The 23214-nt window shown below is 42.9% G+C and overlaps 2 protein-coding genes across 5 annotated transcripts in view; one reads left to right on the plus strand and one right to left on the minus strand.

Annotated features, from left to right (window-relative positions):
- Positions 1 to 6383, plus strand: part of Cstf3 (cleavage stimulation factor subunit 3) — a 75826-nt gene extending 69443 nt beyond the window's left edge. Inside the window, exons 16-21 of one of the 3 annotated variants that reach the window (XM_087653276.1) lie at positions 94 to 163; positions 1448 to 1643; positions 4253 to 4406; positions 5059 to 5153; positions 5283 to 5343; positions 5681 to 6383. In XM_087653276.1, coding sequence (XP_087509402.1) covers positions 94 to 163; positions 1448 to 1643; positions 4253 to 4406; positions 5059 to 5153; positions 5283 to 5343; positions 5681 to 5883 — 779 coding nt within the window. In that variant the 3' untranslated portion in view covers positions 5884 to 6383. Of the gene's footprint in view, positions 1 to 93; positions 164 to 1447; positions 1868 to 4252; positions 4407 to 5058; positions 5154 to 5282; positions 5344 to 5680 lie in introns of those variants that run through there. The other 2 variants (XR_015683174.1, NM_001077672.1) reach the window with 2 other exon arrangements.
- The window catches only part of Tcp11l1 (t-complex 11 like 1), a 67628-nt gene that overhangs the window by 11779 nt on the left and 32635 nt on the right, over positions 1 to 23214 (minus strand). Inside the window, 1 exon segment of one of the 2 annotated variants that reach the window (NM_001109202.2) lies at positions 11207 to 22646. The exons of the other annotated variant lie outside the window; for it this stretch is intronic. Within the exon segment in view, the coding sequence (NP_001102672.1) occupies positions 22444 to 22646 (203 nt within the window). The 3' untranslated portion in view covers positions 11207 to 22443. 2 annotated transcript variants of the gene reach the window in all.

A 23214-nucleotide genomic window follows, 5' to 3' on the forward strand; every position in this document is an offset into this window, starting at 1 on the left:
CTTGGGACTTTGTTCTGCTTTGCACTTAAAAAATAATTATTGAACTGTAAAGCTTTCTTTGATTTAACATTTAAACTTTCTAAAATACCCTAGAGGACAATAACACCCGAGTTCTGTTTGAAAGAGTCTTGACGTCTGGAAGCCTTCCTCCCGAGAAGTCCGGGTAAGCCATGTGGATGTATGACTGTGATGTGTGAGCTCTGATGTATGACCGCTGACATGTGAGGGGTGCTTGAGTGTGAGTCTGGCTAAGTCATGCAGGGTGTGTGATCGCTGATATGTAATGGATGCTTGAGTGTGAGTTTCAGAGAAATTTCTTTTCTCATTTTACCTACTTGCAATATTTTCATACTTGCTTAAGCTTACATTTTTATTTTATATATTTTATATATTATATATTTTTTCTACTTTTTCTATATTTCTAGAACTTCGTATATTAGCATTCTGAAATTTATTTCACTAGTGAAATACAGAGGCTCTTTTATACTGAAAGCTGGTTTTCTGTGTTACATCCCCACTGTATGGCTTTGACTGAGAGAATGACATGGTATAGTGGCACAGCCAGCGTATTCACTTCCAGGCTCACCCACCTAGACAGTTGGGCATTCTCCCTAATCCTCACCAGCTCACTCATTCACAAACATGTCTTCCAGTGTGAGGGTTCGGCAGGATTCTGTTCCTGGTACTTTATTGATACCCAGGATCTTACTTTGGGTGCCTGTGGCACTTACGTAATCTGAGAACATTAAAACAGTGGTTTGTACTGCCAGGCGGTAGTGGACAAGCCTTTAATCCCAGTCTAGAGGCAGAGGCAGGCAGATCTCTGAGTTGAAGGCCAGCCTGGTGCACAGAGTGAGTTCCAGGGACAGCCAAGACAGAGAAATCCTGTCTCAGAGAAAAATCAAACCAAACAAAGCAAACAAGACAGTGATGTGTGCAGTTTGGCTGCAGTGAGTCAATATTATATATTAGATTTTGGAATATAGTTTTATTCATACATTAAATGAAGAATATCTTCTGAAACATAATTTATCCCACTAAGCAAAACAATGAAGCCACATACACGAAACATTATAAAGGTCTGTCAAGGTCCCTTTTCCACAGAGTTTATCTCCTTCTGATGCCTTTTATTTACCTCAAGTAGGAAGATAATAATCGTGTGTGTGTGTGTGTGTGTGTGTGTGTGTGTGTGTGTGTGTGTGTGTGTGTTCCCAACTCAGGAAAGAACTTTAATGTCCAAATATTTGGGTAAAGTGTTGTGTTGTGGTTGTACTTGACTTTCAAATATTTAAGAAAAAATAAAATTAAACAAATACGGTGAAATACAATTATTAAACCTAATAGAAGACACATATTCATTATATTATCCTATTTCTCTGTTATTTGGAGATCTTTATTTTAAAACAACTTCTGTGACTGAGTACTGGTTTTATTTACTTTCCTACAGAGAAATCTGGGCTCGGTTTCTAGCTTTTGAAAGCAACATTGGTGATTTAGCTAGTATTCTCAAAGTGGAGAAAAGACGCTTTACAGCGTTCAGAGAAGAGTATGAAGGCAAAGAAACAGCTTTATTGGTAGACAGATACAAGTTTATGGATTTATACCCTTGTTCTGCAAGTGAACTCAAAGCACTGGGCTACAAGGTATGTACTCAGCAGCAAGATGGCCGCAGTGTTCCCCTTCCCCTACGGTTTCAGGAGTCCATGCACTGCACAGTTTTCATTCTACGGTCAATTCTTTACTCTGTTGCTACTAAGACAAAAATATTTCATTGACTTTATTTATTTTGTTGTTGTTTATGGAAATCACAAGTAACAAAAAAATGGAAATTAAACATTTGAGAGCAAATAAATGCTTCCATTGTGTGCCTGGGATTGTCAGTGCCTTGTGTCTGACAGATGATGGAGAAAAGTCTTAATGTAATCCTTAATATAATTATCTTAAAATAATTCTTATCAACTGATGAGTATTTTTGATAGAACTTCAACTAAACATATTTACTGTTGTATATTTTGTCAAGATATCAAAAAGGACATAGCTAGGCTTGGGGTACACGCACACCTGTAAACCTTGGATTTATAAACTGGAAGCCAGGAGGTTTGCAAAGCCAGCCTAGGCTATACAAGCAAAGCAAAACCCGTGTTCTTGTGAGGTCTGCAGCTTTCTACAGCAGCCCATAGGGGAACTGGCTTTTCTAAGCGTCATCCATGTAGATGCCTGACTCATAAGGAAATTAGTTTAGTCCCTGAACCCTAATATTCTTAAAGCCTCAGAAATAGCCCTTGTACAAAAAATCATTGCTCTATCATTTGTCGGCCTTTCTGTTCCATTCACATGAACAGAGGTCAAGGTGGACACCCAGGTGGAACTGTATGTGCACGACTCTTGGCTTGGTCCCTTTACATCATCTGGCAGGAGGATATCCGTGGCCATCAGTCTTTTCCCCACTGCCCTCTTTTAGTCTGAGTCTCACTGTCTGTCTGAACCAGACTAGAAAACTTTGAAAAGAATTATACATAATTAGCTTTAGACCTTTTCTTTGATGGATGTTCCAGATCTGTGCTAGCCCCATAGTCCTGTTCTGAAGGGATTCCTAATAATCCATATTCTACTGTTAAAAAATGAACAGTTTTTACCTCTATCTTCTTTTTCAGTGCAAAACTAGATATATTAAGAATTATTAGTGCTTGCCTAGCAAGTGCAAGGCCCTGGGTTCGGTCCCCAGCTCCGAAAAAAAGGAAAAAAAAAAAAAGAATTATTAGAGAAGACCATTTTTTTTCCCTAGGATAAAAATGGTTTTGAAGAGTTTAATGAAAATAAAGAGAGGCAACAAGATGGTTTAGTAGGTAAAGGGGCTTGCCACTAAGCCGGTTGACTTGAGTTCAGTCCCTGGAACCCACATGATGGAAAGAGAGAACCAACTCCCACCAGCTTAAACTCTTGACAAGCACATGTACACTTACGTGCATGGTACACACATGTAAATATAATTTTAAAAAAGATTTGAGAAGACAAATCATTGCTAGACTTGGTGGTATACTCCTTTAATCCCAGAATTCCTCAGACACAGGCAAGTGTGTTTCTTAGTTTTTCTAAACTCAAGGCCAGCCTGCCAGAGCTAAATAAATAGTATGCCCCTATCTCGGAAAAAGGGTGGGGTTGACTATTTCTAACTAGAGCTACTTTTTAATGAGTTTTCCAGCCTGTATTTCCATTTCTACTTTGGATTTGAGGAGAACTAGAGTACACTGTGATGTGTAGTTGGTGACATAGTAAGTTGTCACCACAGCAAGCGGTTCACTGTGCATATTCAGATTTACCCACATGATAACAGTGTCATCAACTGTGTGTGAGGAGCAGATTTGAGACACTGAATGGATAGGACCTGTTAACAGCTGACTTTGACATGACTTGGGGAGGGCCCTGCTGGTTTGAAAGGAGAGGGTGGGTGCCTAATGCTCTCTCTACTTCCTCTTAGCTATGTGATCTTCTTTTAAGCTTCAGTCCATGCTAGGAATGTTACTGATTGCCTCAAAGAGTGGATACAGTATGGCTAAAAAGGCCTGACAAATAGAACTGTTCGATAATATGTTTCTTTTCTCTTGTACATTAGAAGGAAGTTCATTGCTTTAGCAAAATGATATTAGCCAGTGTAGGTGCTGGTAATCCTTATCTTGGCTTTCATGAAGCAAGATTTCACTTAACCCAGGCTCTTCTGAGACGTTAATCCCAGTGGAAGGAAAAGTATCAACAATCAAAGCTTTATCTTAGCTGGACATGGTATGGTGACACAGGCCTTTAATTCCAGCGCTCAGGAGGCAGAGGAGGCTGGGTGCTGTAAGTTTGAAGCCAGCTGAGTTCCAGAACAGCTAGGGCTACATAATGAGACCCTGCCTCAAACAGACAAATCTAAATCTTGGCTTCTCCTTCACACCATCCACTCTCTTCTTGGTGCTGTTCTTACAACTCTTCCCACCAAGTCTTGTATCTATCTTGCAATGATCCTGCCTGGAGACAGTCTAGTGATCCTTAGCTGGGGTTGAGGTAAACTTAAAATGCAACCTTCAAAGCAAATAGCTTCCCTTGTTGAGTGTTGACCAATCTTTATCATCATGAGATTGCCTGCTTCTCCTTCTCTATCCTCCCTGTGCTCATAACCCAATTATTCTGACTGTATCCGCAAGACTGAGGAACTGCACGATGCTCTGTAAGACCCTTTCAGGTTTAGGATTCTTCTGTTCTGCATTTTCAGGATGTCTCCCGGGCTAAGCTAGCTGCTATAATTCCAGACCCAGTTGTAGCTCCTTCCATAGTGCCTGTTCTGAAAGATGAAGTGGATAGAAAACCTGAGTACCCTAAGCCAGACACTCAGCAGATGATTCCATTTCAGCCACGACATTTAGCACGTAAGATCCAGAACCCAGACGTTTGTTTGATTTCAATCCATGCTGTGGGAGGGAGTAACCTGGCCTTTTCCACTGTAAGTTAACTATTAGACTTGGGGTCACAGTGGGTGATAAGTGACTTGACGGTAATCTTTGAATTAGATATACTAAGAATGTTTGAGAAACCAAGCAAACCAAGACCTCTGAGTGCTGCAGACTGCGGCAGCTGGTTTTCATACATGCTGCAGTGTACGGAGTACCCGACCAACTGGAAGCTCACTGCGGCATGACAGCCTGTGCCACAGTCGTGAGTGGGTAGCAGCCCCTCTAGGTCCGCTTGGAACAAGACCCTCTTGATTAAATGTGCTATTGAACAAGTGACTTTAAACAGGGTTGTAAACACTGTAACTCAAAAATAGTAGAAAAAATATCTTTTAGTTCAGCCCTGGCTTGCTTTATGTGAAGTCACCTGTCTGATCCCAGTGACCTAGGACTGACACTGCACTTCCTGTCTGGCCCATTTCGTTTTGTCACTTGGTTAAAGCACTCCAACCCTATATGAGCGTTCAGAAGAAAGCAGCAGGGACATAGGAGGTTGTGTGCAGGTCACTTGACTTCAGCTTTCTCACATAGAAGCCATACCCATGTGACTCATGCCTGCTTTCTCCCTCAGCTCCAGGCTTGCACCCGGTCCCCGGGGGAGTGTTCCCGGTGCCTCCAGCCGCCGTTGTTCTAATGAAACTGCTCCCTCCTCCCATCTGCTTCCAGGTTTGTTCACTGTACACACTGGTTCTGTGGGTCACACTAATTATGTGCTTTTTTTCCCTTATATAATGGGAGGTACAAAATAGATAGCTTGTCAGATAACTGGGATTTAATCTATTCATGTCGTGATAGGGGCCTTTTGTACAAGTGGATGAACTGATGGAAATTTTCCGAAGATGCAAGATACCAAACAGTAAGTAATAGAAGCTCCCTTTTCAGTGTGGAATCCACATTGTTTCCCAGGGAGGAAGGACTGTTCTCTTCACTGAGGTCTCTAAAGCCAACTGTCCAGTCTACAGAGGTTCAGGGTGACCCTGGAGTGGGCGCAGCCTTCTGCAGTGTGGGCGTGCTGCACCTGACAGGGGTGATGCACGCATGGTCTGACTGTCCTGGCATTTCCTGGGGCTCACAGCAGCCTGTAACTTAGCAATGACGCGGTTCCGTGCTTGCTGACTGGCTACGGAGTGGGCAGGGCACTCGTTTACAGGGGCATCATTGTAAGCGCTGTTCTTTTTGCTCCAACCCAATAGCTGTTGAGGAAGCCGTGAGGATCATCACTGGTGGGGCCCCAGAGCTGGCTGTGGAAGGCAACGGCCCAGTGGAAAGTAGTGCTGTACTCACTAAGGCTGTCAAAAGGCCCAACGAGGATTCAGATGAAGATGAAGAAAAGGGGGCTGTCGTTCCCCCTGTTCATGACATTTACAGAGCGCGGCAGCAGAAACGAATACGATGAGACAGCTTAAAAACCTGCCTGCCTCTGAGAGAAAGGACTCTTACCCAGGATTCCTTTTTTGCCTCTTAAGTCATATGTTTTAAAGAGACAACGCTTTGTTACAAGGTTTTGGAAACAAAGTTGTATTGTCATTGGTGCCTCTGTCATATGGTTCTTGAGAAAAACCCAGCCTGTGTGGATTTTGAATATGGAGCAGACCTATCCTCTAAGCAAGATTAGGTTTTAAATAACAGTACAAAACAACAATGCCACATCTTGTTCCTTTTCCAGGGTGACTTGTATGTGCCACTTGAACGTTTTCCACAGTTTTATTTTAAAAACTGGATGGCTTTATGATTGTAAAACATTTTCACACTTTCTGAAAAACATTTGTTCTCAGTTTGCTTATGTAGTCCTGCCTTACTGTTTGTTTTTATTTATGGCAGAATGTATGGCGACTGTTTTGTAGTTATAAATTTTTAAAAGGGTCCTTTGAAAAAAATAAAAGGACCTCAGAAACATGCCTCCTCCTGTTCCTTTGTGTGCGTTGTACATGGGGACGGGGAGTCCAAACGTAAACCCACACAGTAGAACACGACAGGTGGCTCTCTCTATAGTTCTCTTATTCCCTTGACGCTGTTTCTCACTGAGCCTTGATTTTGACTGGGCAGAGAGTTCCTCCCTGTTCGCCCCTAATACTGAGGCCGCAGGCAAGCACAGCTCTGCCTCGCTTTTGTGTAGCTGCTCAGGACTCAACCTCAGATCCTCAGCCCTCTCATCCACTGGGCATCTCGCCTACATTTCTTCTGCTTCTTCAGATTTTATTTCAATAGCTGCAGACATATTTACTCATCTAATACCATTCATATTAAATGTTAACACAACATAAGAAGTCCTATTCTGAATACAGTCAGTAATGTGCCCTTTCCTGTTATGCTTTTTTTTTAGATTTATTAATTTATTTTATTTTATTTATTTTTTAAGATTTATTTATTTATTTTATATGAGTACACTGTAGCTGTCTTCAGACACACCAGAAGAGGGCATCATTACATATGGTTGTGAGCTACCATGTGGTTGCTGGGAATTGAACTCAGGACCTCTGGAAGAGCAGTCAGTGCTCTTAACCGCTGAGCTGTCTCTCCAACCCTTATTAATTTATTTAATAAACTGTTATTGTCTTCAGACACACCAGAAGAGAACACTGGCTCCCACTACAGATGGTTGTGAGCCACCATGTGGTTGCTGGGAACTGAAGTCAGGACCTCTGGAAGAGCAGCCAGTGCTCATAACCACTGAGCCATCTCTGCAGCCCATAGGAAACTTTTTTTTTTTTTTTTTTTGGTTCTTTTTTTCGGAGCTGGGGACCGAACCCAGGGCCTTGCGCTTCCTAGGCAAGCGCTCTACCACTGAGCTAAATCCCCAACCGCAGGAAACATTTTTAAGAAGCAGATTAGGGGCTGAAGCTGAGGTTCAGTAGGGTGAGGGTTTCCCTAGGAAGCTTATCTGTAGTCCGAGCATTGGGAGGTGGAGGAAGGAGGACCAAGAGTTATAGATCGTCCTATATCTGACTCATGGTTATCCTGGGATGCAGAGAGTTAGCGTGGAGAGAGCATAGCCCTGCACGAGCAGTCTGGACTACACAGACAACCTTTCTCAAAAAACAGAACCACAGGAAAATGGAAAATAATAAGCATATTATAGTATATGCACATTATAAAATTGTGAATGCTGTTTTCCCAATCTGAAGGAGACTGAGATAGTTTTTACCTAATTTTTTTATTCTTATGTATGCACGCCATACATGTGGGGGTCCCCACAGAAGCCAGAAGAGGCTGTTGGATCCCTTGGAACTGGAGTCACAGGTGGTTATGAACCACCGGACATGGGTGCTGGGATGTGAAATTGGTTCCCTGTAAAAGCAGCAAGTGCTCTTAGCCACTGGGCTCTCTCTCCAGCCCCCGCCTATTTTTTTAGTGATTCATTTTTTTAAAAGATTTTTTTTTATGTATATGAGTACACTGTAGCTGTCTTCAGAGACACCAGAAGAGGGCATCAGATCCCATTACAGATGGTTGTGAGCCACAATATGGTTGCTGTGATTTGATCTCAGGACCTATGGAGTCAGTGCTCTTAACTGCTGAGCCATCTCTCCAGCCCTATTTTTTCATTTGTGTGTCTATGTGTATGTGTATGCGTGAAGTGCTCGTGGACACGAGAAGAGGACGTCATATCTTCTGGGACGGGAGTTATTGGCAGTTATGAGCCCCTGGTATAGGTTTGGGAACTGAACTTCCTCTGAGAGAGCAGGAAGTGCTCTCAATTGTCACCCCCACAAGCCCTACTTCATCTTTTGGTTTGGGTTGGTTTTGTTTTGAGACAGGGTCTCACGGGGAGCTCACTGTGTAGACCTTGATCTCACAGAGATCCACCTGCCTCTCCCAAATGCTGGGGCTAAAAGCATGTGCCAATTAACCAAATTATAATGAGGGAAGACTTGTCCAAAAAACCCTACATTTTGCTCCTTGGTTACTACCAAGGAAATAGACCTCTTCTTGACTCACTTCCAGTAAAGCTGGAAAGCTAACTGGACCTTTCATGTTGTTCACAAAGAAAGATCAAACCCAGGAAGGAGTAACGACACAAAAAAATAACAAAAAAGAAAAAAGAAAGAAAGCAAAAAGAAAGCATAGGGTGCTATGATATGTTAAAGAAATTCATATACTAGCCAGGCTGAGGTGGCACACACCTTTAATTCGAGCACTCCGATGGCAGAGGCAGGAGGATCTCTGAGTTTAAGGCCAGCCTGGTCTACAGAGCAAGCTCCAGGACAGCCAGGGTTACACAGAAAAACCCTGTCTCAAAAACAAACAACAAAACTCAGATTCAAACTGGCTTGAAGCACCAACTAGGCAGCACATTCACAAGAAAATCCATTGCCACAATCCTGTTGGGAAGTCAAGCGAAATCTCATGCCGTGAAGCTTAAAAGTCATGTATATATGTGTATATGAGTGCCCGTGCATGTGTGCATGCGTGTGTGTGAAGGAGACCTGGGACCCCAGGCTGGTAGAGAAGCATTCTACCACTGAACTACATCAGACAACCCACAAGTAAACAGTGAATCTTGAGTAAATGACATAAGAGGACTTATCTGGCTTTCACTGTTAATCCTATGAGATGCTCAGAAAGAAAATTAGTTACTTTCACAAAGCAACGAATGATTGGTGGATACCATGACAATGAACCAACACCTCCTTTTTCTGAGTTCCCAACAAAACTCCCACTCCTACAGCAGACAGCAGTGCTGAGCGGTCTGTGAAGTCTGTGAATGTCTTTGTTTACACATCAAAATTAAAAGTTGCCCAGTCCACCGGCTTAGACCAGGAGGGCAAAGTTGTTAATTCCTAAGTGTTTTAGGGCTTTAGAAGAGGCTGTGAAGTGGGGACCACACGTGCTGCATCAGGGGGAGGCTCCTTGGAGGGAGTAAAAGTCCCAACAGTCAAACCAGGCGAACACTCCTGCCTCCAGGTACTGAGGGATCTCCGCCTTAGTAAGGTCAGATGTCAGGGATCTCTGCCCTACAGGAGCCCTTCCAGAAGCCGCCTCACTCAACATACAATAACAGATGAGCTTTTGCTCTCCTGAAGTAATGCCACCTAAACACAGCCAGCCTCCCTTACAGTGAGCCCAGGACCGACAGGATTTGGAACTAACTCTCCCCTCTCCCTTCTCTCTTCCCCTCCAGCCCCTCTCTCCTCCCTACTGGTATCAAATTTCCAATCTTCAGCCTCAGCTTCCCAAATGCTGAGATCACTGGGAATTTACACTTAACCCAGCTCCCCACCCCAATCTGGCATATATTATAGATTAGAAAACACTTTTAAACAAACAGTAGTCCAGGCAGTGGTGGCGCACACCTTTAATCCCAGCAAGGTGACAGGCAGATCTCGGTGACTTCAAGTCTGGTCTACATAGGAAACCCTGTCTCAACAAGAGAAACCAATCAAGAAGTCCTTTAATAATATTTCATAATTTCTTCTGAGTCCCCACAAGCAGACACAAGTCCTCTGTACAAACCCTGGGGATGAGCTACAGATGGCTCAGTGGTTACTGAGTACTGACTGCTCTTCCAGCTGACCCAGGTTTAATTCCCACCAACCACAAAACACTTCCAAGGAACTCCAGTTCCAAGGAATCTAATGCCCCTTCTGGCCTCTTCGGGCACTGCATGCATGTCATGCACAGACCTACATGCAGGCAAGACACCTGTACACGTAAAATAATCTTTAAAAAAAAAAAAAAAAAAACCTGGGGAATGTTGGCAACTTAAAAAGCACCCAAAGGGGTTGGGGATTTAGCTCAGTGGTAGAGCACTTGCCTAGAAAGCGCAAGGCCCTGGGTTCGGTCCCCAGCTCCGAAAAAAAAAAAGAAAAGAAAAAAAAAAAAGCACCCAAAGCAAGGCATGTTCTAACAGTGCTGGGGCTGCTGCCTGCACTGCAGTGTTCGCTCTCTGCTTCTTCTCTCTGCAATGCCCCCTCCATAGCAAACGTGAATGTGTTTTTAACTCCTACAGACACAGCTACAAGCCATCCTCAAGCAGAACGCTACAGCAAACGACTACTCATACTGAAATGGGGCTTTGGGTCCTGATCACACAGGAAGCACTGTCGAAGCCTTTAGATAGCTTTCAAGTTCTTTCTACCCTCTTGTTCAGAAGTCTCTGTCATTACTAATGATTTGGGGTCTTACACATGGTAGGCAAGCCCTCTACCACAGATCAACACCTCAAAGGCTATCCAGTTACCCTTATGTCCTTTTTTTTTCTTTTAAGATTTATTTATCGATTTTATGTTTGTGAGTACCCTGTTGCTCTCTTCAGACACACCAGCAGAGGGCATCGGTTCCATTACAGATAGTGGTTGTGAGCCACCATGTGGCTGAGAATTGAGCTCAGGACCTCTGAGGAGCAATCATTGCTCTTAACCGCTGAGCCATCTCTCCAGTCCCCCTTATGTCCTTCTTATTGAGGGAAGAAAAATTGTAATCTGTCCTTCAGCCTAAACTCTAACATTGTTTTCTTTTGATGATTTGAGGGCTCATTTAGCCCAAACTGGCTTTAGACTTGCTAGTAGCCAAGGCTGCTCTTGAACTCCTAGTCCTCTTGCCTCCACCTCCCAGGTTGTGGTATTTCAGGTGTTAGCAGACACATCTGGCTATACTTTAATGACTTTCTAGCCAGGCAGTGGTCATGCCTTCAGGCAGAGGGAGATGAATCCCTTTGAGTTTGAGGCCAGCCTGGTCTACAGAGTTCTAGACAGCTGGAACTACACAGAGACTCTTTATCAGAAACAAGGACAACAGACTTTAATGAATTTCCAAGGAGATAATGTGACATACTTATTTGAGACAGGCCTCACTATGCATCACCCCTGGAAATCTGTATGTAGACCAACCCAGCCTTGAACTCATGGAGCTGTGCATGCTCCTGCCTTCAGAGCTCTGGGTTTAAAGCATGCACCACTACACTCAGCATGATTTTGCTTGGAATCAGAAATCAGCATTAGAGAAGTTTGTAGCACATTATTTGAAGAAATCATCCTCAAACGGTCATTCAGTATTTTATTTATTTTTCAGGCAGGGTCTTGTTGGGGTTGATCTGCTATGTATTTTGAATATGTTAAATATGTTGAATATGTTAAAATATTTGCGTATGTACAATTCTTTACCCCAGGATCTGGTTGCCCCAATACGAGTAAATTTTCATGTATATCAGCTTTTGTTGTGCAAACCTTGCTCTCCAAGTTAACAGGTCAATAAAAGGCTAAAGCTTGTGTGTAGAAAGGCAGTAGAAAGAGGAAGGCAGGACTTCCTGGGAGAAAGAAAGGAACCCTGGGAAGAGGAGAAAGGCCTTTTCACCAGGAGACCGGAAACCGGGAAGGAAACAGATGTGACTAACTATGGGCCTAGAAGGTTTAGCTAGTCACATGGTGGAATGGGGATAGGCAGTCAGATTAACTTAGATGAGCTAATTGTGAGTCTGCCTAAATAGGCCTGAGCTTTGAAATATTAAAGATCTCTGTGTGGCTATTTGGAGAACTAGCTGGCTATGGAATAACTGCCACCATATTAATTTCCACCATTAACATATAGACAATATTAACAATCATTTTTACAGGGTCTTGCTATGCAACCCAGACTGGCCTTCTGCCTCAGCCTCTGAAATGTTGAGCTCGAGTATACGCACACCCGAGGCTGGGCTCACCTGGGAGCCAGGTATTACTGGACAGTTTTCAGAGTGAATGTCCCTTTTGTCTCTGGTGCCTGGGGAATCCAGCTGGAGATGACTTCACCTTCATGGCTCTGCTTCTACCATAACGGCCTTGTCTAAAATACATTAGTATATATAATTAAAAAAAAAAACCACCTGTAACACATCCAAAGTACTCTCATGGGCATATGCTGTGTCAGAAATTCTGATCATTCAAGTTCCTTAACAATTCTGCTCAAATTCTGAGGACTTTTCTTATTGATCTAGATTAGTGGGGTTGAGCTATTTTTCATGAAACACAAATCTAATTTCTGAATCAGAATTCCATCAGCACATCTATGTGAATTATTTCTCCTTTTGGGTTATAATAGGCTATTTACAATTATGTTTTAAAGATTAAAGTTGGGCTGGAGAGATGGCTCAGTGGTTAAGAGCACTGACTACTCTTCTAGGGGTCCTGAGTTCAATTCCCAGCAACCACATGGTGGCTCACAACCATCTGTGATGGGATCTGATGCCCCCTTCTGGTGTGTGTGTGTGTGTGTGTGTGTGTGTGTGTGTGTGTGTCTGAAGACAGCTACAGTGTACTCACATACATAAATGCTTCTTTTTAAAAAAAAAGTTAAAAAAATAAAGATTAAAGTCAAATAATTTGTTTAGACCTCATAGGTCACTGATGCCTTGCTTTTCAACGAGGCTCTCACTATAGACCCAGGCTACCCTTCAACTTGTCATTCCACCGTGTCAGTCTCCCAAGAGCTAAGATTACAGACATATTGTGGTGACCTTTATGAAAATTCTGGAATTTGGTTTCATTAAAAAAACACACAGAAATAGTGTAAGAGTGTATTTTCATTTAATCCCTGGTGTGGGGATACAGGGCTGCTGCAGACTGTCCACAGCAGCTGACTGTGATTTGTCTCATGCTCTGGCAGATACATGGTTTTGCCAGCTGCAGATAGGTTCTATGACTGTGTGACGTTTGGGTTCTGGGAACTTTTCAGTACATAATGCTGGCCTGGGGAGGTGCGGTGGGTGGCTGTTGGTTGTTGTAGGAAGGATAGTTACAGTTTGTTAGTTGTCATGGACAGAGAAAAAAATGTAGATTCAGGGATCTCTCTCTCTCTCTCTCTCTCTCTCTCTCTCTCTCTCTCTCTCTCTCTCTCCCCTCTATCCTTTCTTCTTTCCTATCTAGTGTTAGAGGGAGACATGGGAAAGGGGGATGAAGGGTGGAAAAAGAAGCCACAAAGCAGCAAAGACCAGCTACAAGTGGTGCCCACTGTGCGATTCTTTTTTAAAAAATGGGAAATTTAATTCCAAATACTATAGAGTAAACTGGAGGGAGCAAAGGAATAGATTCTTTCCCACCCCCAAGGAGCAAGCAAATAATTTATTGTGGCTACTAACACTGGAATATCCACCACTCTGCTCCCAGAGGTGATTTTCAGTGTTTTTCTTTGTATATTTTGTTTCAAAAAAAGATTGAAAGAATGGCTGAGTACTTGGGAAAATTGCAAATGGAAATAGAGGGTCCTAAGAAACAAAAATGGCTGGAATGAGGGAAGGGGAGTCACTCTGCTACTTTTTTCTGAGCGGGTGGCAGAGTTGGCTGTGAAACTGGAGAGGCTGAAGATGGAGGGAAGCTTCAGAAGTGAGGAGCACTGGAGAAGAGAACAAAGGCTCAGTCCCAGTGGCTGAGCACGACAGCAAGCAAGACGGAGGGAACAACAGTGCTGAAGCGTGGTCAGGTCAGAGACAATCTGACAAAACACCCATTCAAAAGAAAGGGTTAATCTCAACCAACTGTGCTGCCAGAGTTATGAGAGGGGTGGCCCAGGGTTATGAGATCAACTTTCTAAGCAGCCATACAATTCGTGCCTGCTAACATTATGGAATAAGGTTATAACAAGACAAGATGGCGTCCTATAGGAATGATAGATCTAAGGCACTTAAAGAGGTGATGACTTCATATGGGGTGCAAAACAAATCCTAAATAGCTGAGCTACTAAAAAAATTGTTCCCCGAGATTGGAAAGTATGTGCACTAGACACGGGTCTGCAGTTGCAATGGTTAACACAGTGGAGGGAAATAATCATGAACATCGAATAGCAAAATGGAGTGGATTGAATATAGTAAAAGGTCAGGTGCTAGGTGAAGGACAGTACTCTGAGATACGAGAACAGATTCGATGTGACCACGGGACTACAGAACAGTGCTGCTTAGTGGCTGTAAGAGCTTGGGGAAAGTTGAGGAGCCAGGGGAAAGACCTCATTTGCAAAGATTATACAAGGCTCTGGAGAAGGCCCCACTGATTTTTTTTTAACACAAAGATTACTCTCAGCTGTGAACAAAGCTGTATCAGACCCTGTTACAAAATGGTGTTGATAAATCAAGACCTTGACATTTGAGAACTCTAATACCAAATATAAAAAAGTTATTAGACATAGAATGAAGTGTGTGCCTGGCCCCTTAAAGGATCCCCAATGGTTAGTCAACTGACTCTTTGAAAACGCTTAGACAGTAGAACTGCTTAACCCCATGACCATGAGTGTTGGTTTCCTCCTGGTCTTCTGGGAACAGTAGAGGATACAAAAAGCCACCAAAGGCTGGCAGAAGAGGAGTAGGATCCAGGAGACAGAGTAGTAGGATTGGAGAGAGAGGAGAAAAGTCGGATGAGTAGGGTCAGAGAAGACAGATGGTGCAGGAACAAAGATTGAGTAGGGCTAGAGAGGAGACTGAGCCAGAGACGATACTGTTAGCAGAAAGAAGACCAGAAGGCACAGGCCCATGGATGAATGTATAAATATAAATGAAATTGGTTTCACATGTACCATGGCAATATAATAGGTCAAGCTAGATGTCTCTGTTGCTTTAACTTAAAAGATTTGGTGATTTAATTGTGGAAAATATGGACATTTGAAACAAAGTTCTAAACAAGGCATCTCTAAAGGCAATGGTTGTTTTATCTAAATGTGAGAAAGGCCTAGATTTCCAGGCATGTGCAGGTGATGTGGCAAGGGTTGCCTCTGGACAAATGAGTATAGGACCAAGAGAGATATTCAAGGCGACTTTTGGGCATTGGGAAACGAAATGACGGGGCCTAAGTCAAGGCCTTGCAGCAAAAAGTCTAAGCTGTTTGCTTCTTATCAAAGAATAACCAGCAAGCAGAAAAACCTCAACTAAGTATTGCAAATCTAATGCATGTGGCTGCAGACAGTGCTGCTTTAGGCTTGGCCAGAGATAAACATCTTACACTATCCCACAAAATTCAAGGTTATAAAATATCTATCTACTGGACTTTATAGTCATTGCTCTCAGGGACAGTAGGAATGGTCTTCAAAATCAGTTGGCTTCCCAAAGATTCACTGTGTATTTCAAAGGAGAAATTAAAATAATGGCTTATATAAAGAGAAATGCACTTTAACACAGGTGATAGGATTGCTCACCTGTGCTGGAGAGATGGCTCAGTGGTTAAGAGCACTGACTGCTCTTCCAGAGGTCCTGAGTTCAATTCCCAGCAATCACATGGTGGCTCACAACCATCTGTAATGAGATCTGTTGCCCTCTTCTGCTGTGTCTGAATAGAGGACTGCTCACCTGTTAATGTTCCCTTTATCAAAGGCAAAGTGGATCTAGTAAAGGATCGGGGCATTTGGAAGTACTGCCAAAATGTGTTCTGGCAAACGGTTAATGATCAGAGACCAAAATTAAAGTTGCAAGGGAATGACATTGAAACAGATTTGGTAGATACAAGTGCTGATGTAACAATCATTTATTAAATGCTATTATTTTTCTGGGGGATTTTTACACCCCTTTACCCCTTTGTAGCTAATGGTTAATATCTACCTCACTTCTTGCCCATACATTCCCGAGTAAACAACACAAAGACACTATAATAAGTTGTAGGTATTATGCTGGGCACATTGAGCTATTTTAATTCTCCCACTTGTTAAAACCCACACAAATGCCAGTCACTTGCCAATCTGGTGTCTCCCAGGCTGCTTCTGCTCCATCAGCCTGTCGTCAGGATTCACTTCTCTTGGCCACAGGCTTCTGATGGTTCATCCCATGTAATGGTGACCTCTTACCTCTGACTTCTCTCCTCCTCCTGGTGGTCTCCCTCAAGACCTCTGACTCAATTCTCAGTCCCACCTTCCTTTCCCAGTCATAAGCCTCAGTCATTTACTGACCAATCAGGGATTATTAGGGAGCATTATTTACAGTACATAGGTTAATACAATGCCCCAATATTAGGTTACGGTCTGGATAGGGGCTCAGAATTCAGCTTCTGAATAAAGAGTGCACGAAACTAACCTCAACAATCACTTCACAAAGATCTTGGCACTCAGAATGACCATTTCAAAAGGTTTATACCCAGTTTCTAGGAACTGCAAAGTTATCTCAGATAAAACAAATTGTGTGATGGGTTAATAAATATATGGGGCCAGAAGGGCAAATAAGGAAGTTAAGTGGCTGACATAGCCATAAATTTATGGGGATAAGAATCAGATTAACAGAACTCAGATTAATCACCTCAACATCAGGGACAATTCCAAAAATAATGGATCAAATAGAATGTTTCTAGGGAAGATATTGAAAAATATTATCCAGAACCACAGACTGTGAAGGTTAGCCAAAACAAGACACTACATGGATTGAGTTTCCAAATTTGCAAGGTTTTCAGGGGGTGGGGGGGACACTTGCTGATATACCAACATCCCTACCCTTAAAATGGTTGACTAAGCCTCTATGGGTAGAGCAATGGCCTTACTGCCATGCAAGAGAAACTGCAACAGGCAAGTGAGATTCCTGGAAAGGCACTGTCCCAGGGGTTTTGTCTCTGGATTGCTTCTTGCCGCTGCTGCACCTCCTCTGTATTCCTTATATATCTGCCATGGTGTGAATAGACGTGGGGAGACCCTCACTGCCTGTAGTCTGGTGTGATTGCTTCTAGGGAGACTACCCACTATACTGGACAATTTTTCTGCAGATCAATATAAAGATGAACTTTCATAAAATATTTCTTATGAATTAATAACTTTATGGAATTCATGATTCAAGTTTTAAGTTAGGGTAGTTGACAGGAAGTTTAAGGAGATGGTTTAAGTTGTTTTGCCAGAAAGACACAATAAACTTAGAATTAGGAGTAGAACGTGCCCTCCCATTGTAGGACTGTGAGGGCTGCAGAGGTGAGAAAAGGAGCACAGAGAACTTTTGTGGGTTACAAGCACGTGACTGTGCCAGGAAGGGAAAAACAGGCTTGGAACAAGTTCATGATCGAAGAAGGCATCTTATTCTAGTTTGGGTCTGAGTTCCTGGATCCTATGATCTAGGAATGTGGTCACAGATTTTGATGTGTGCACCAAATAGAGGAGGATGTGAACAATTCCATTATGAATATAAATAATTCCATTATGAAGATAAGAATAGAAAATAGATGATTAGCCAGCTTAGTGAGCAAGACTGCAAAAATAAGACCTAGGATAGAGGACCTGGTTCTTGGTAAATACAAACTGTCAGCTAAGCACAGGAAAAACTTGCTTCTATAGACCCGTCTTGCTTAAATCTTGTCAATCTATAACAAAAAGATTATTGCTTTGGGATTATGAACTTGTGGAGAGAAACAGAGATGGAAAACATATATCAAAAGATGAATATATAATTAATCGTGTTGTAATTTCCTTTTGTATAATGACTTTAATCTGCTTTTTGAAGAATATGTTTTTGTAGTGATTGTTCTTTAGACAATATATAACTTGGGACTATGAGGTGATCCTTTTTATCACAAGAGAGAATTTCCATCTCAGATGATACAAAAGGGCTAGGAAAAAAAATAAAGTTGTTGGAGCTTGCTCATTGGAGCTTTGCTCCATCAACAATTTTATGTATGTGTATGTGTGAAGTTGTTGGAACTTTGCTCTCTCCAGCCAATGTGTGTATGTATATGTATGCATATAAAATGGTTGAAGCTTGAAGTTTGCTTCATTCCCCAAGAGAGAGAGGGGGGCGGGGGGGCGGGAGTATCATTCTATCATCCTTTCCACAAGCCCTAGAGAGCTTTGTTCCCTTAGAGAACTGTCTGCTGAGTGATCAACACTAACTCTACACCCTGCCTCAGTGTACCCTGGGTCGGAAAGCTGGCCTCTGGCAGCCCTTAACTAAGGAATTCACAGACTTGCCAGGTCCTTGCCAGCACAAGGGAGGGAAGAAATTGACCAATTATTAATAGGAAATGTGTTAGCCTCAAATTTTCATGAAAAGACACCATGTTAACAAATAGTAAAGGTTTAAAGAAAACAATTTCTAGCACCTGGCAACAAGCCAAGGAAATTATAAGAAAATGTCCTACTTGCTCTTTGTTTAGCCAAACTCCATCACCCTCTGGAAGTAATCCTAGGGTTGCCAAAAGGGGTAAAAGCTGGCAGATGGATGTGTTTCATGTTGCAGAATTTAGAAAACTAAAGTGTGTACATCATAGCATATACATACTCAGGGTTTCAATGGGCAACTAACTGCTTTGAGTCCTAAGAAGGCTGACTCTGTAATTACACACCCACTGGAAGCCACGGCTATCATAGGGACACCTGCATGAATTAAGGCCAACAATGTCTCCAGAAAGATAAAGTAATTCTTTACATATTATAATATAAAGCAAATTATCACAAGATACCACAAAATTCTACAGGACAAGTAGTTGTAGAAAGATCTAATTGCACCTTAAAAGAAATGCTTATAAAACAAAGAGGAGGAATAAAGACCCAGGATAGATTAAATAGTGCTCTGTTAACTTTAAATTTTTTGAAAGTCAATAAGAAAGGAACAACAGCAGCTGAGAGACACTAGGTTTTATATGGAATGGTTTCAGAATGGAAGTCAGTAAAGGTTTTGCATTGGGGACACAAATTTGTTTATATTTCCACAGGAAATGAAAAACTGTGGACTGAGTAGGAGATGTCTTCTGAAAACCTTGGCCGCTGATGCTAAAAAGAACAAAGAAGAGAGCCTGACCAGGCACTGCCTTCCCCGTCAGTCAGAGACACCTAGCCAAGAAATGTTCAGCATCTAACCACTGACAGGCCTATGAGCAGGACTTAAGGTACATCCTGCACGTCCAAGTTGGGGCTGCAAGCCAAAGGCTCCTAGAACTCCAGAATGCAAGATGCTAGAAGATAAGACAGTCCTGGAGTATAAAAGGCTCAAGAAGTGGTACCCAAGTTACAGGAAAGCAGCATTGCTGTTAGGTTACCTCAGTTGTGCACATGCACAACAGGGATCAACAGAAAGATACATCAGATACCTGAGAACCCTTGAAAAGATATTGGAAAGAATGGAGAAGCAACTTCAAAAAAGGAATAATTAGTAGCTAAACAAATTGAGGAAGCATATGGTTTATTTTGTGTGCCTGGCCCTTTAAGGATCCCAGCTTTGGGGATGCTTACCTGTTAGAACTGCTTGACCCTATGACCCAGTGTGGGTTTCCTCTTGTACTTCTGGGAACAGAAGAAGATATAAAAGCCTGGGAAGGAGTCCAGGAAATGGTAATAGAACTGGAGAGAAAGAAGAGGGGGTAGGGTGAGAGAGTAGGGGTCAGAGAAGACAGATGATGCAGAAGACAAAAGACTCAGTAGGGTTAGAGAGGAGATTAAGCTGGAGAAGCTGATTCTAGCTAGAGGAGATACTGTAAGGAGAAAGAAGAATCCATGAAGATCCCACACAAAGTAGCAAAAATAAATAAAAGCTACCTTAGACCAGTAAAGGCATGGGCAGTGCCTATGTTTTAACAGGTAAGGGATATGACCCATATTGGTTCGAATGCGTACCATGTTGATAGATCAAGCTATACTAGAGGTCTCCAATAGCAAAAGCCCTGTGCTTCAATTGTGGAATATGGTCATTTATAAAGACTGTGTCTAAACCAAAAGCCCCAGAACTCAAAATGGCCAGTGCATTAACTTTGAGAAAGACAGTACTTTGCTCTGGAAAAGTGAATGAACAATTTCTAGGGGCATGGGTTTTCTTAAATCTCAAGCAGAAAGAAGGCCTATGCTTTCCAGGGTCTATAAGCAAAGTGGCAAAGGCTGCCACTGAGTTCAGAAATGCTGACCCAAAAGAGAGATTGAAGGTAATTTCTTACAGCTGGAAACGGCCTTAGGTGTCCGGCTCAGGGCTCTGCAGCAAGAATCATGAGCCACCACTGAAGGAGCAGCACGCAGACCAAAGTCCCTCCGTCTGGCACTAGATACTTGACGAGCAGTGCCGTAGGCAGTGCTGCCCTACAACAGTTCACAGGCAAACCTCTTCTCCCAAACTACTGGAGAGCATGGCCCTTTGCCTTCGAGGACAGTAGGGATGACCTTGGGAAGGAGTGGTTTGACCTCCCAAGGACTCATTGTGCACCCAGGAATTATAGATGAAGATTTCAAAGAAGTTGAAATTATGGCCGATGTAAAAAGAGATGCAATTTAACACAGGTGACAGGACTGCACAACTGTTGGTTTCCCTGCATCAAAGGCAAAGCCATTCCAGGAGGATGAACAGGAGGGTGTGGAAGCCCTGGAAGATACACGTTCTAGCATATAGTTGTTCATGATCAGAGGCCAAAATTAAAATTACAAGTGAATGATACTGAAATAGAAGGTATGGTGGATACAGGAGCTGCTGTGACTATCATTTCACAAAGATCTTGGCACTCAGAATGGCCACTTCAAAATGTCTATACCCTGTTTTTCTAGGAATTGGAAAGTTACCTCATGAAAGTTAGTTTCTGGGCTGGAGAGATGGCTCTGAGGTTAAGAACACTGACTGCTCTTCCAGAGGTCCTGAGTTTAATTTCCAGCAACCACATGGTGGCTAACAGCCAGCCATCTGTAATGAGATCCGATGCCCTCTTCTGGTGTGTCTGAAGACAGCAGCAATGTATACATAAAATAAGTAAATCTTATATATAAAAAAGTTAGTTTCTACAACTGCGTGAAGTTTGGAATTCTGGGAACTTTTCAGAGGTAAGTTGGGTGGTTGCTGGTCATTAAAGAAGAATGGAGGGTGGTTGTGGTCTGTTAGTAGCCATAGTCAAAAAAGAAACAAAAGCAAGAAATTAAATTCAGGGACACCCCCTCCTTTCTCTCCTATCTAGTGTTAGAAGGAGAAGTGGAGGGGAGGATAAAGGGTGGGAAACAGAACCCACAGAGTGGCAAAGACCATCTACAGCATATGTCACCATGCCTGGCTTTAATTGCCACCATCAAGAATCAGGACTACTTCTGTAGAAGGAACAGTATTTCTGTTTTGGTTTGTGAGACAGGGTCTCTCTGTGTATCGATAGCAGTCCTGGAACTCATTCTATAGATGAAGCTGGTCCTGAACTCAAGAGATCCACCTCCCTCTGCCTTCTAAGTATCGGGACTGAAGGTGAGCCCTATCACCTGGCTGTTCTTATTCTCTTAAGTTGGGAGTCTCTGTTACTGAGGCTGCTCCTGAGCTCCTGGGCACAGATAATTCGTCTACCTTTTAAAAGTAACTGAAGCTACAGGGGCTTATGGCTTCTCAATACTAGGAGAGGTCAACTCCAGGGCCTGTGCAGGCTAGGCAAACACTGGCCACAGTACATCCCAGCCAGCAAAGCAAGCTTTGAAAAATTAAGTTCTATCCATTGGGTATGGCGGCAGAGGCCTGTAACCCTAGCATTTGTGAGGCAGAGGCAGGAGGACTGATGAAAGTCTGGGGACAGCACGTTTTACACCAGCCAGGGGAGTATAGAGGTGCTGTTTTAATAATAATATAAAATAAATTATTAAGTAACTCTGCTGTAGAACAAAAGGGCTCTGGAACACTGTTAGGTCAGACCCAAGAAGCAATAAATGGACAGAGTGGGAAGGAGAGGGCTAGGACCCTGTATGGCTACAGGCAGCCCTGTCATAAAGTACCCACAGGGAAGAGTAGTGGGAGGGAGGTTGTACACGGGGCAGGAGGACAAGGCTTGGCTTATGATTATGAGCACAGAGTATCTGAGAAAGAGACAACTGTCTCAGGTTCCTTGGGAGAAGCAGCTCCTCCAACCTGATGAAGCGGGAGCAGAGAGACAGACAGCCAATTACTGAAAGCTATGTGTCCCTATAGTCTCAAGAGAACAAAAGCTTCTTAGGTTTGTAAACCTGCACTCATAAATACAGTCCTCAAAACAGAATTCAGTGCATTCTTCAGTCCCTGTGGAACCAGTGCTATTACACAGGAATGTGTCACATGCCATTCTCCACGGCATTGCGAGAGCGGGGTTCTGAGGAGATGAGGAACAAGCTGTGGCAGCTGTGCACCTCAGGAGCGGAGGAGGAGCTTACTGAGAATTTCGTCATAGTACGGACAGAATACCATCTTGTTATAGTTGACCAGGCGCACAAATTTCACGGCAACTTCTTCTAGCTCTTTCTGAATGGGACCCAATCCCCCAGGCACTGTAGGCAAGAGCTTCTGATGACCAGAGGCAAGGTATGTCTCCAAGAAGGTCAAAATTCGGGATTCTGTGGCAAAAGGGAAGAATAATCAGGGTTGTCCTTTCAGGGTGACTTTATACATGTCTGACTAGGTTTCAGTTACGTGAGTCATCGCTTTTCCAGGAAGTCTTTCCTGGTCACCCCAGATCAGATCCATAGAACTTTGCACTTCTGAGAAGAAGAACACATAAGCACACAAGGAATCTGCTCCTAAGAGGATTAGGCCACTGAGGCTAACACTGGTCACTGCCACAGGGCACACATGCACAAAGAAAGAAAGGCAAAGCAAGAACAAGTTCAAAAATAGGGGTGGGGCTAGAGACATGGCTCAGCCTTAAGAACACTGGACTCCATACACACACACACACACACCTTTCATACCAGCAGAGATAGATGTGAGTTTAAGACCAGCCAGATCTACATAGAGACCTTTTCTCAACAAAATATAGGATTTTAAGGGGTGAAATGTTCAAAGGTAGAGAGGGTTGACTATAGAAAGGAGGGATGGAAGGGAGGTGACTCTGGTCCTGCTAACTTCTACTGTCTGTCATGACTGAGCACGTTTCCCTCGTGCTTCTTCCTTCTTTGATGTTCA

This window comes from Rattus norvegicus, chromosome 3 (assembly GCF_021556685.1).
Source record: "Rattus norvegicus strain SHRSP/BbbUtx chromosome 3, alternate assembly SHRSP_T2T, whole genome shotgun sequence".
Taxonomy (NCBI): Eukaryota; Metazoa; Chordata; class Mammalia; order Rodentia; family Muridae; genus Rattus; species Rattus norvegicus.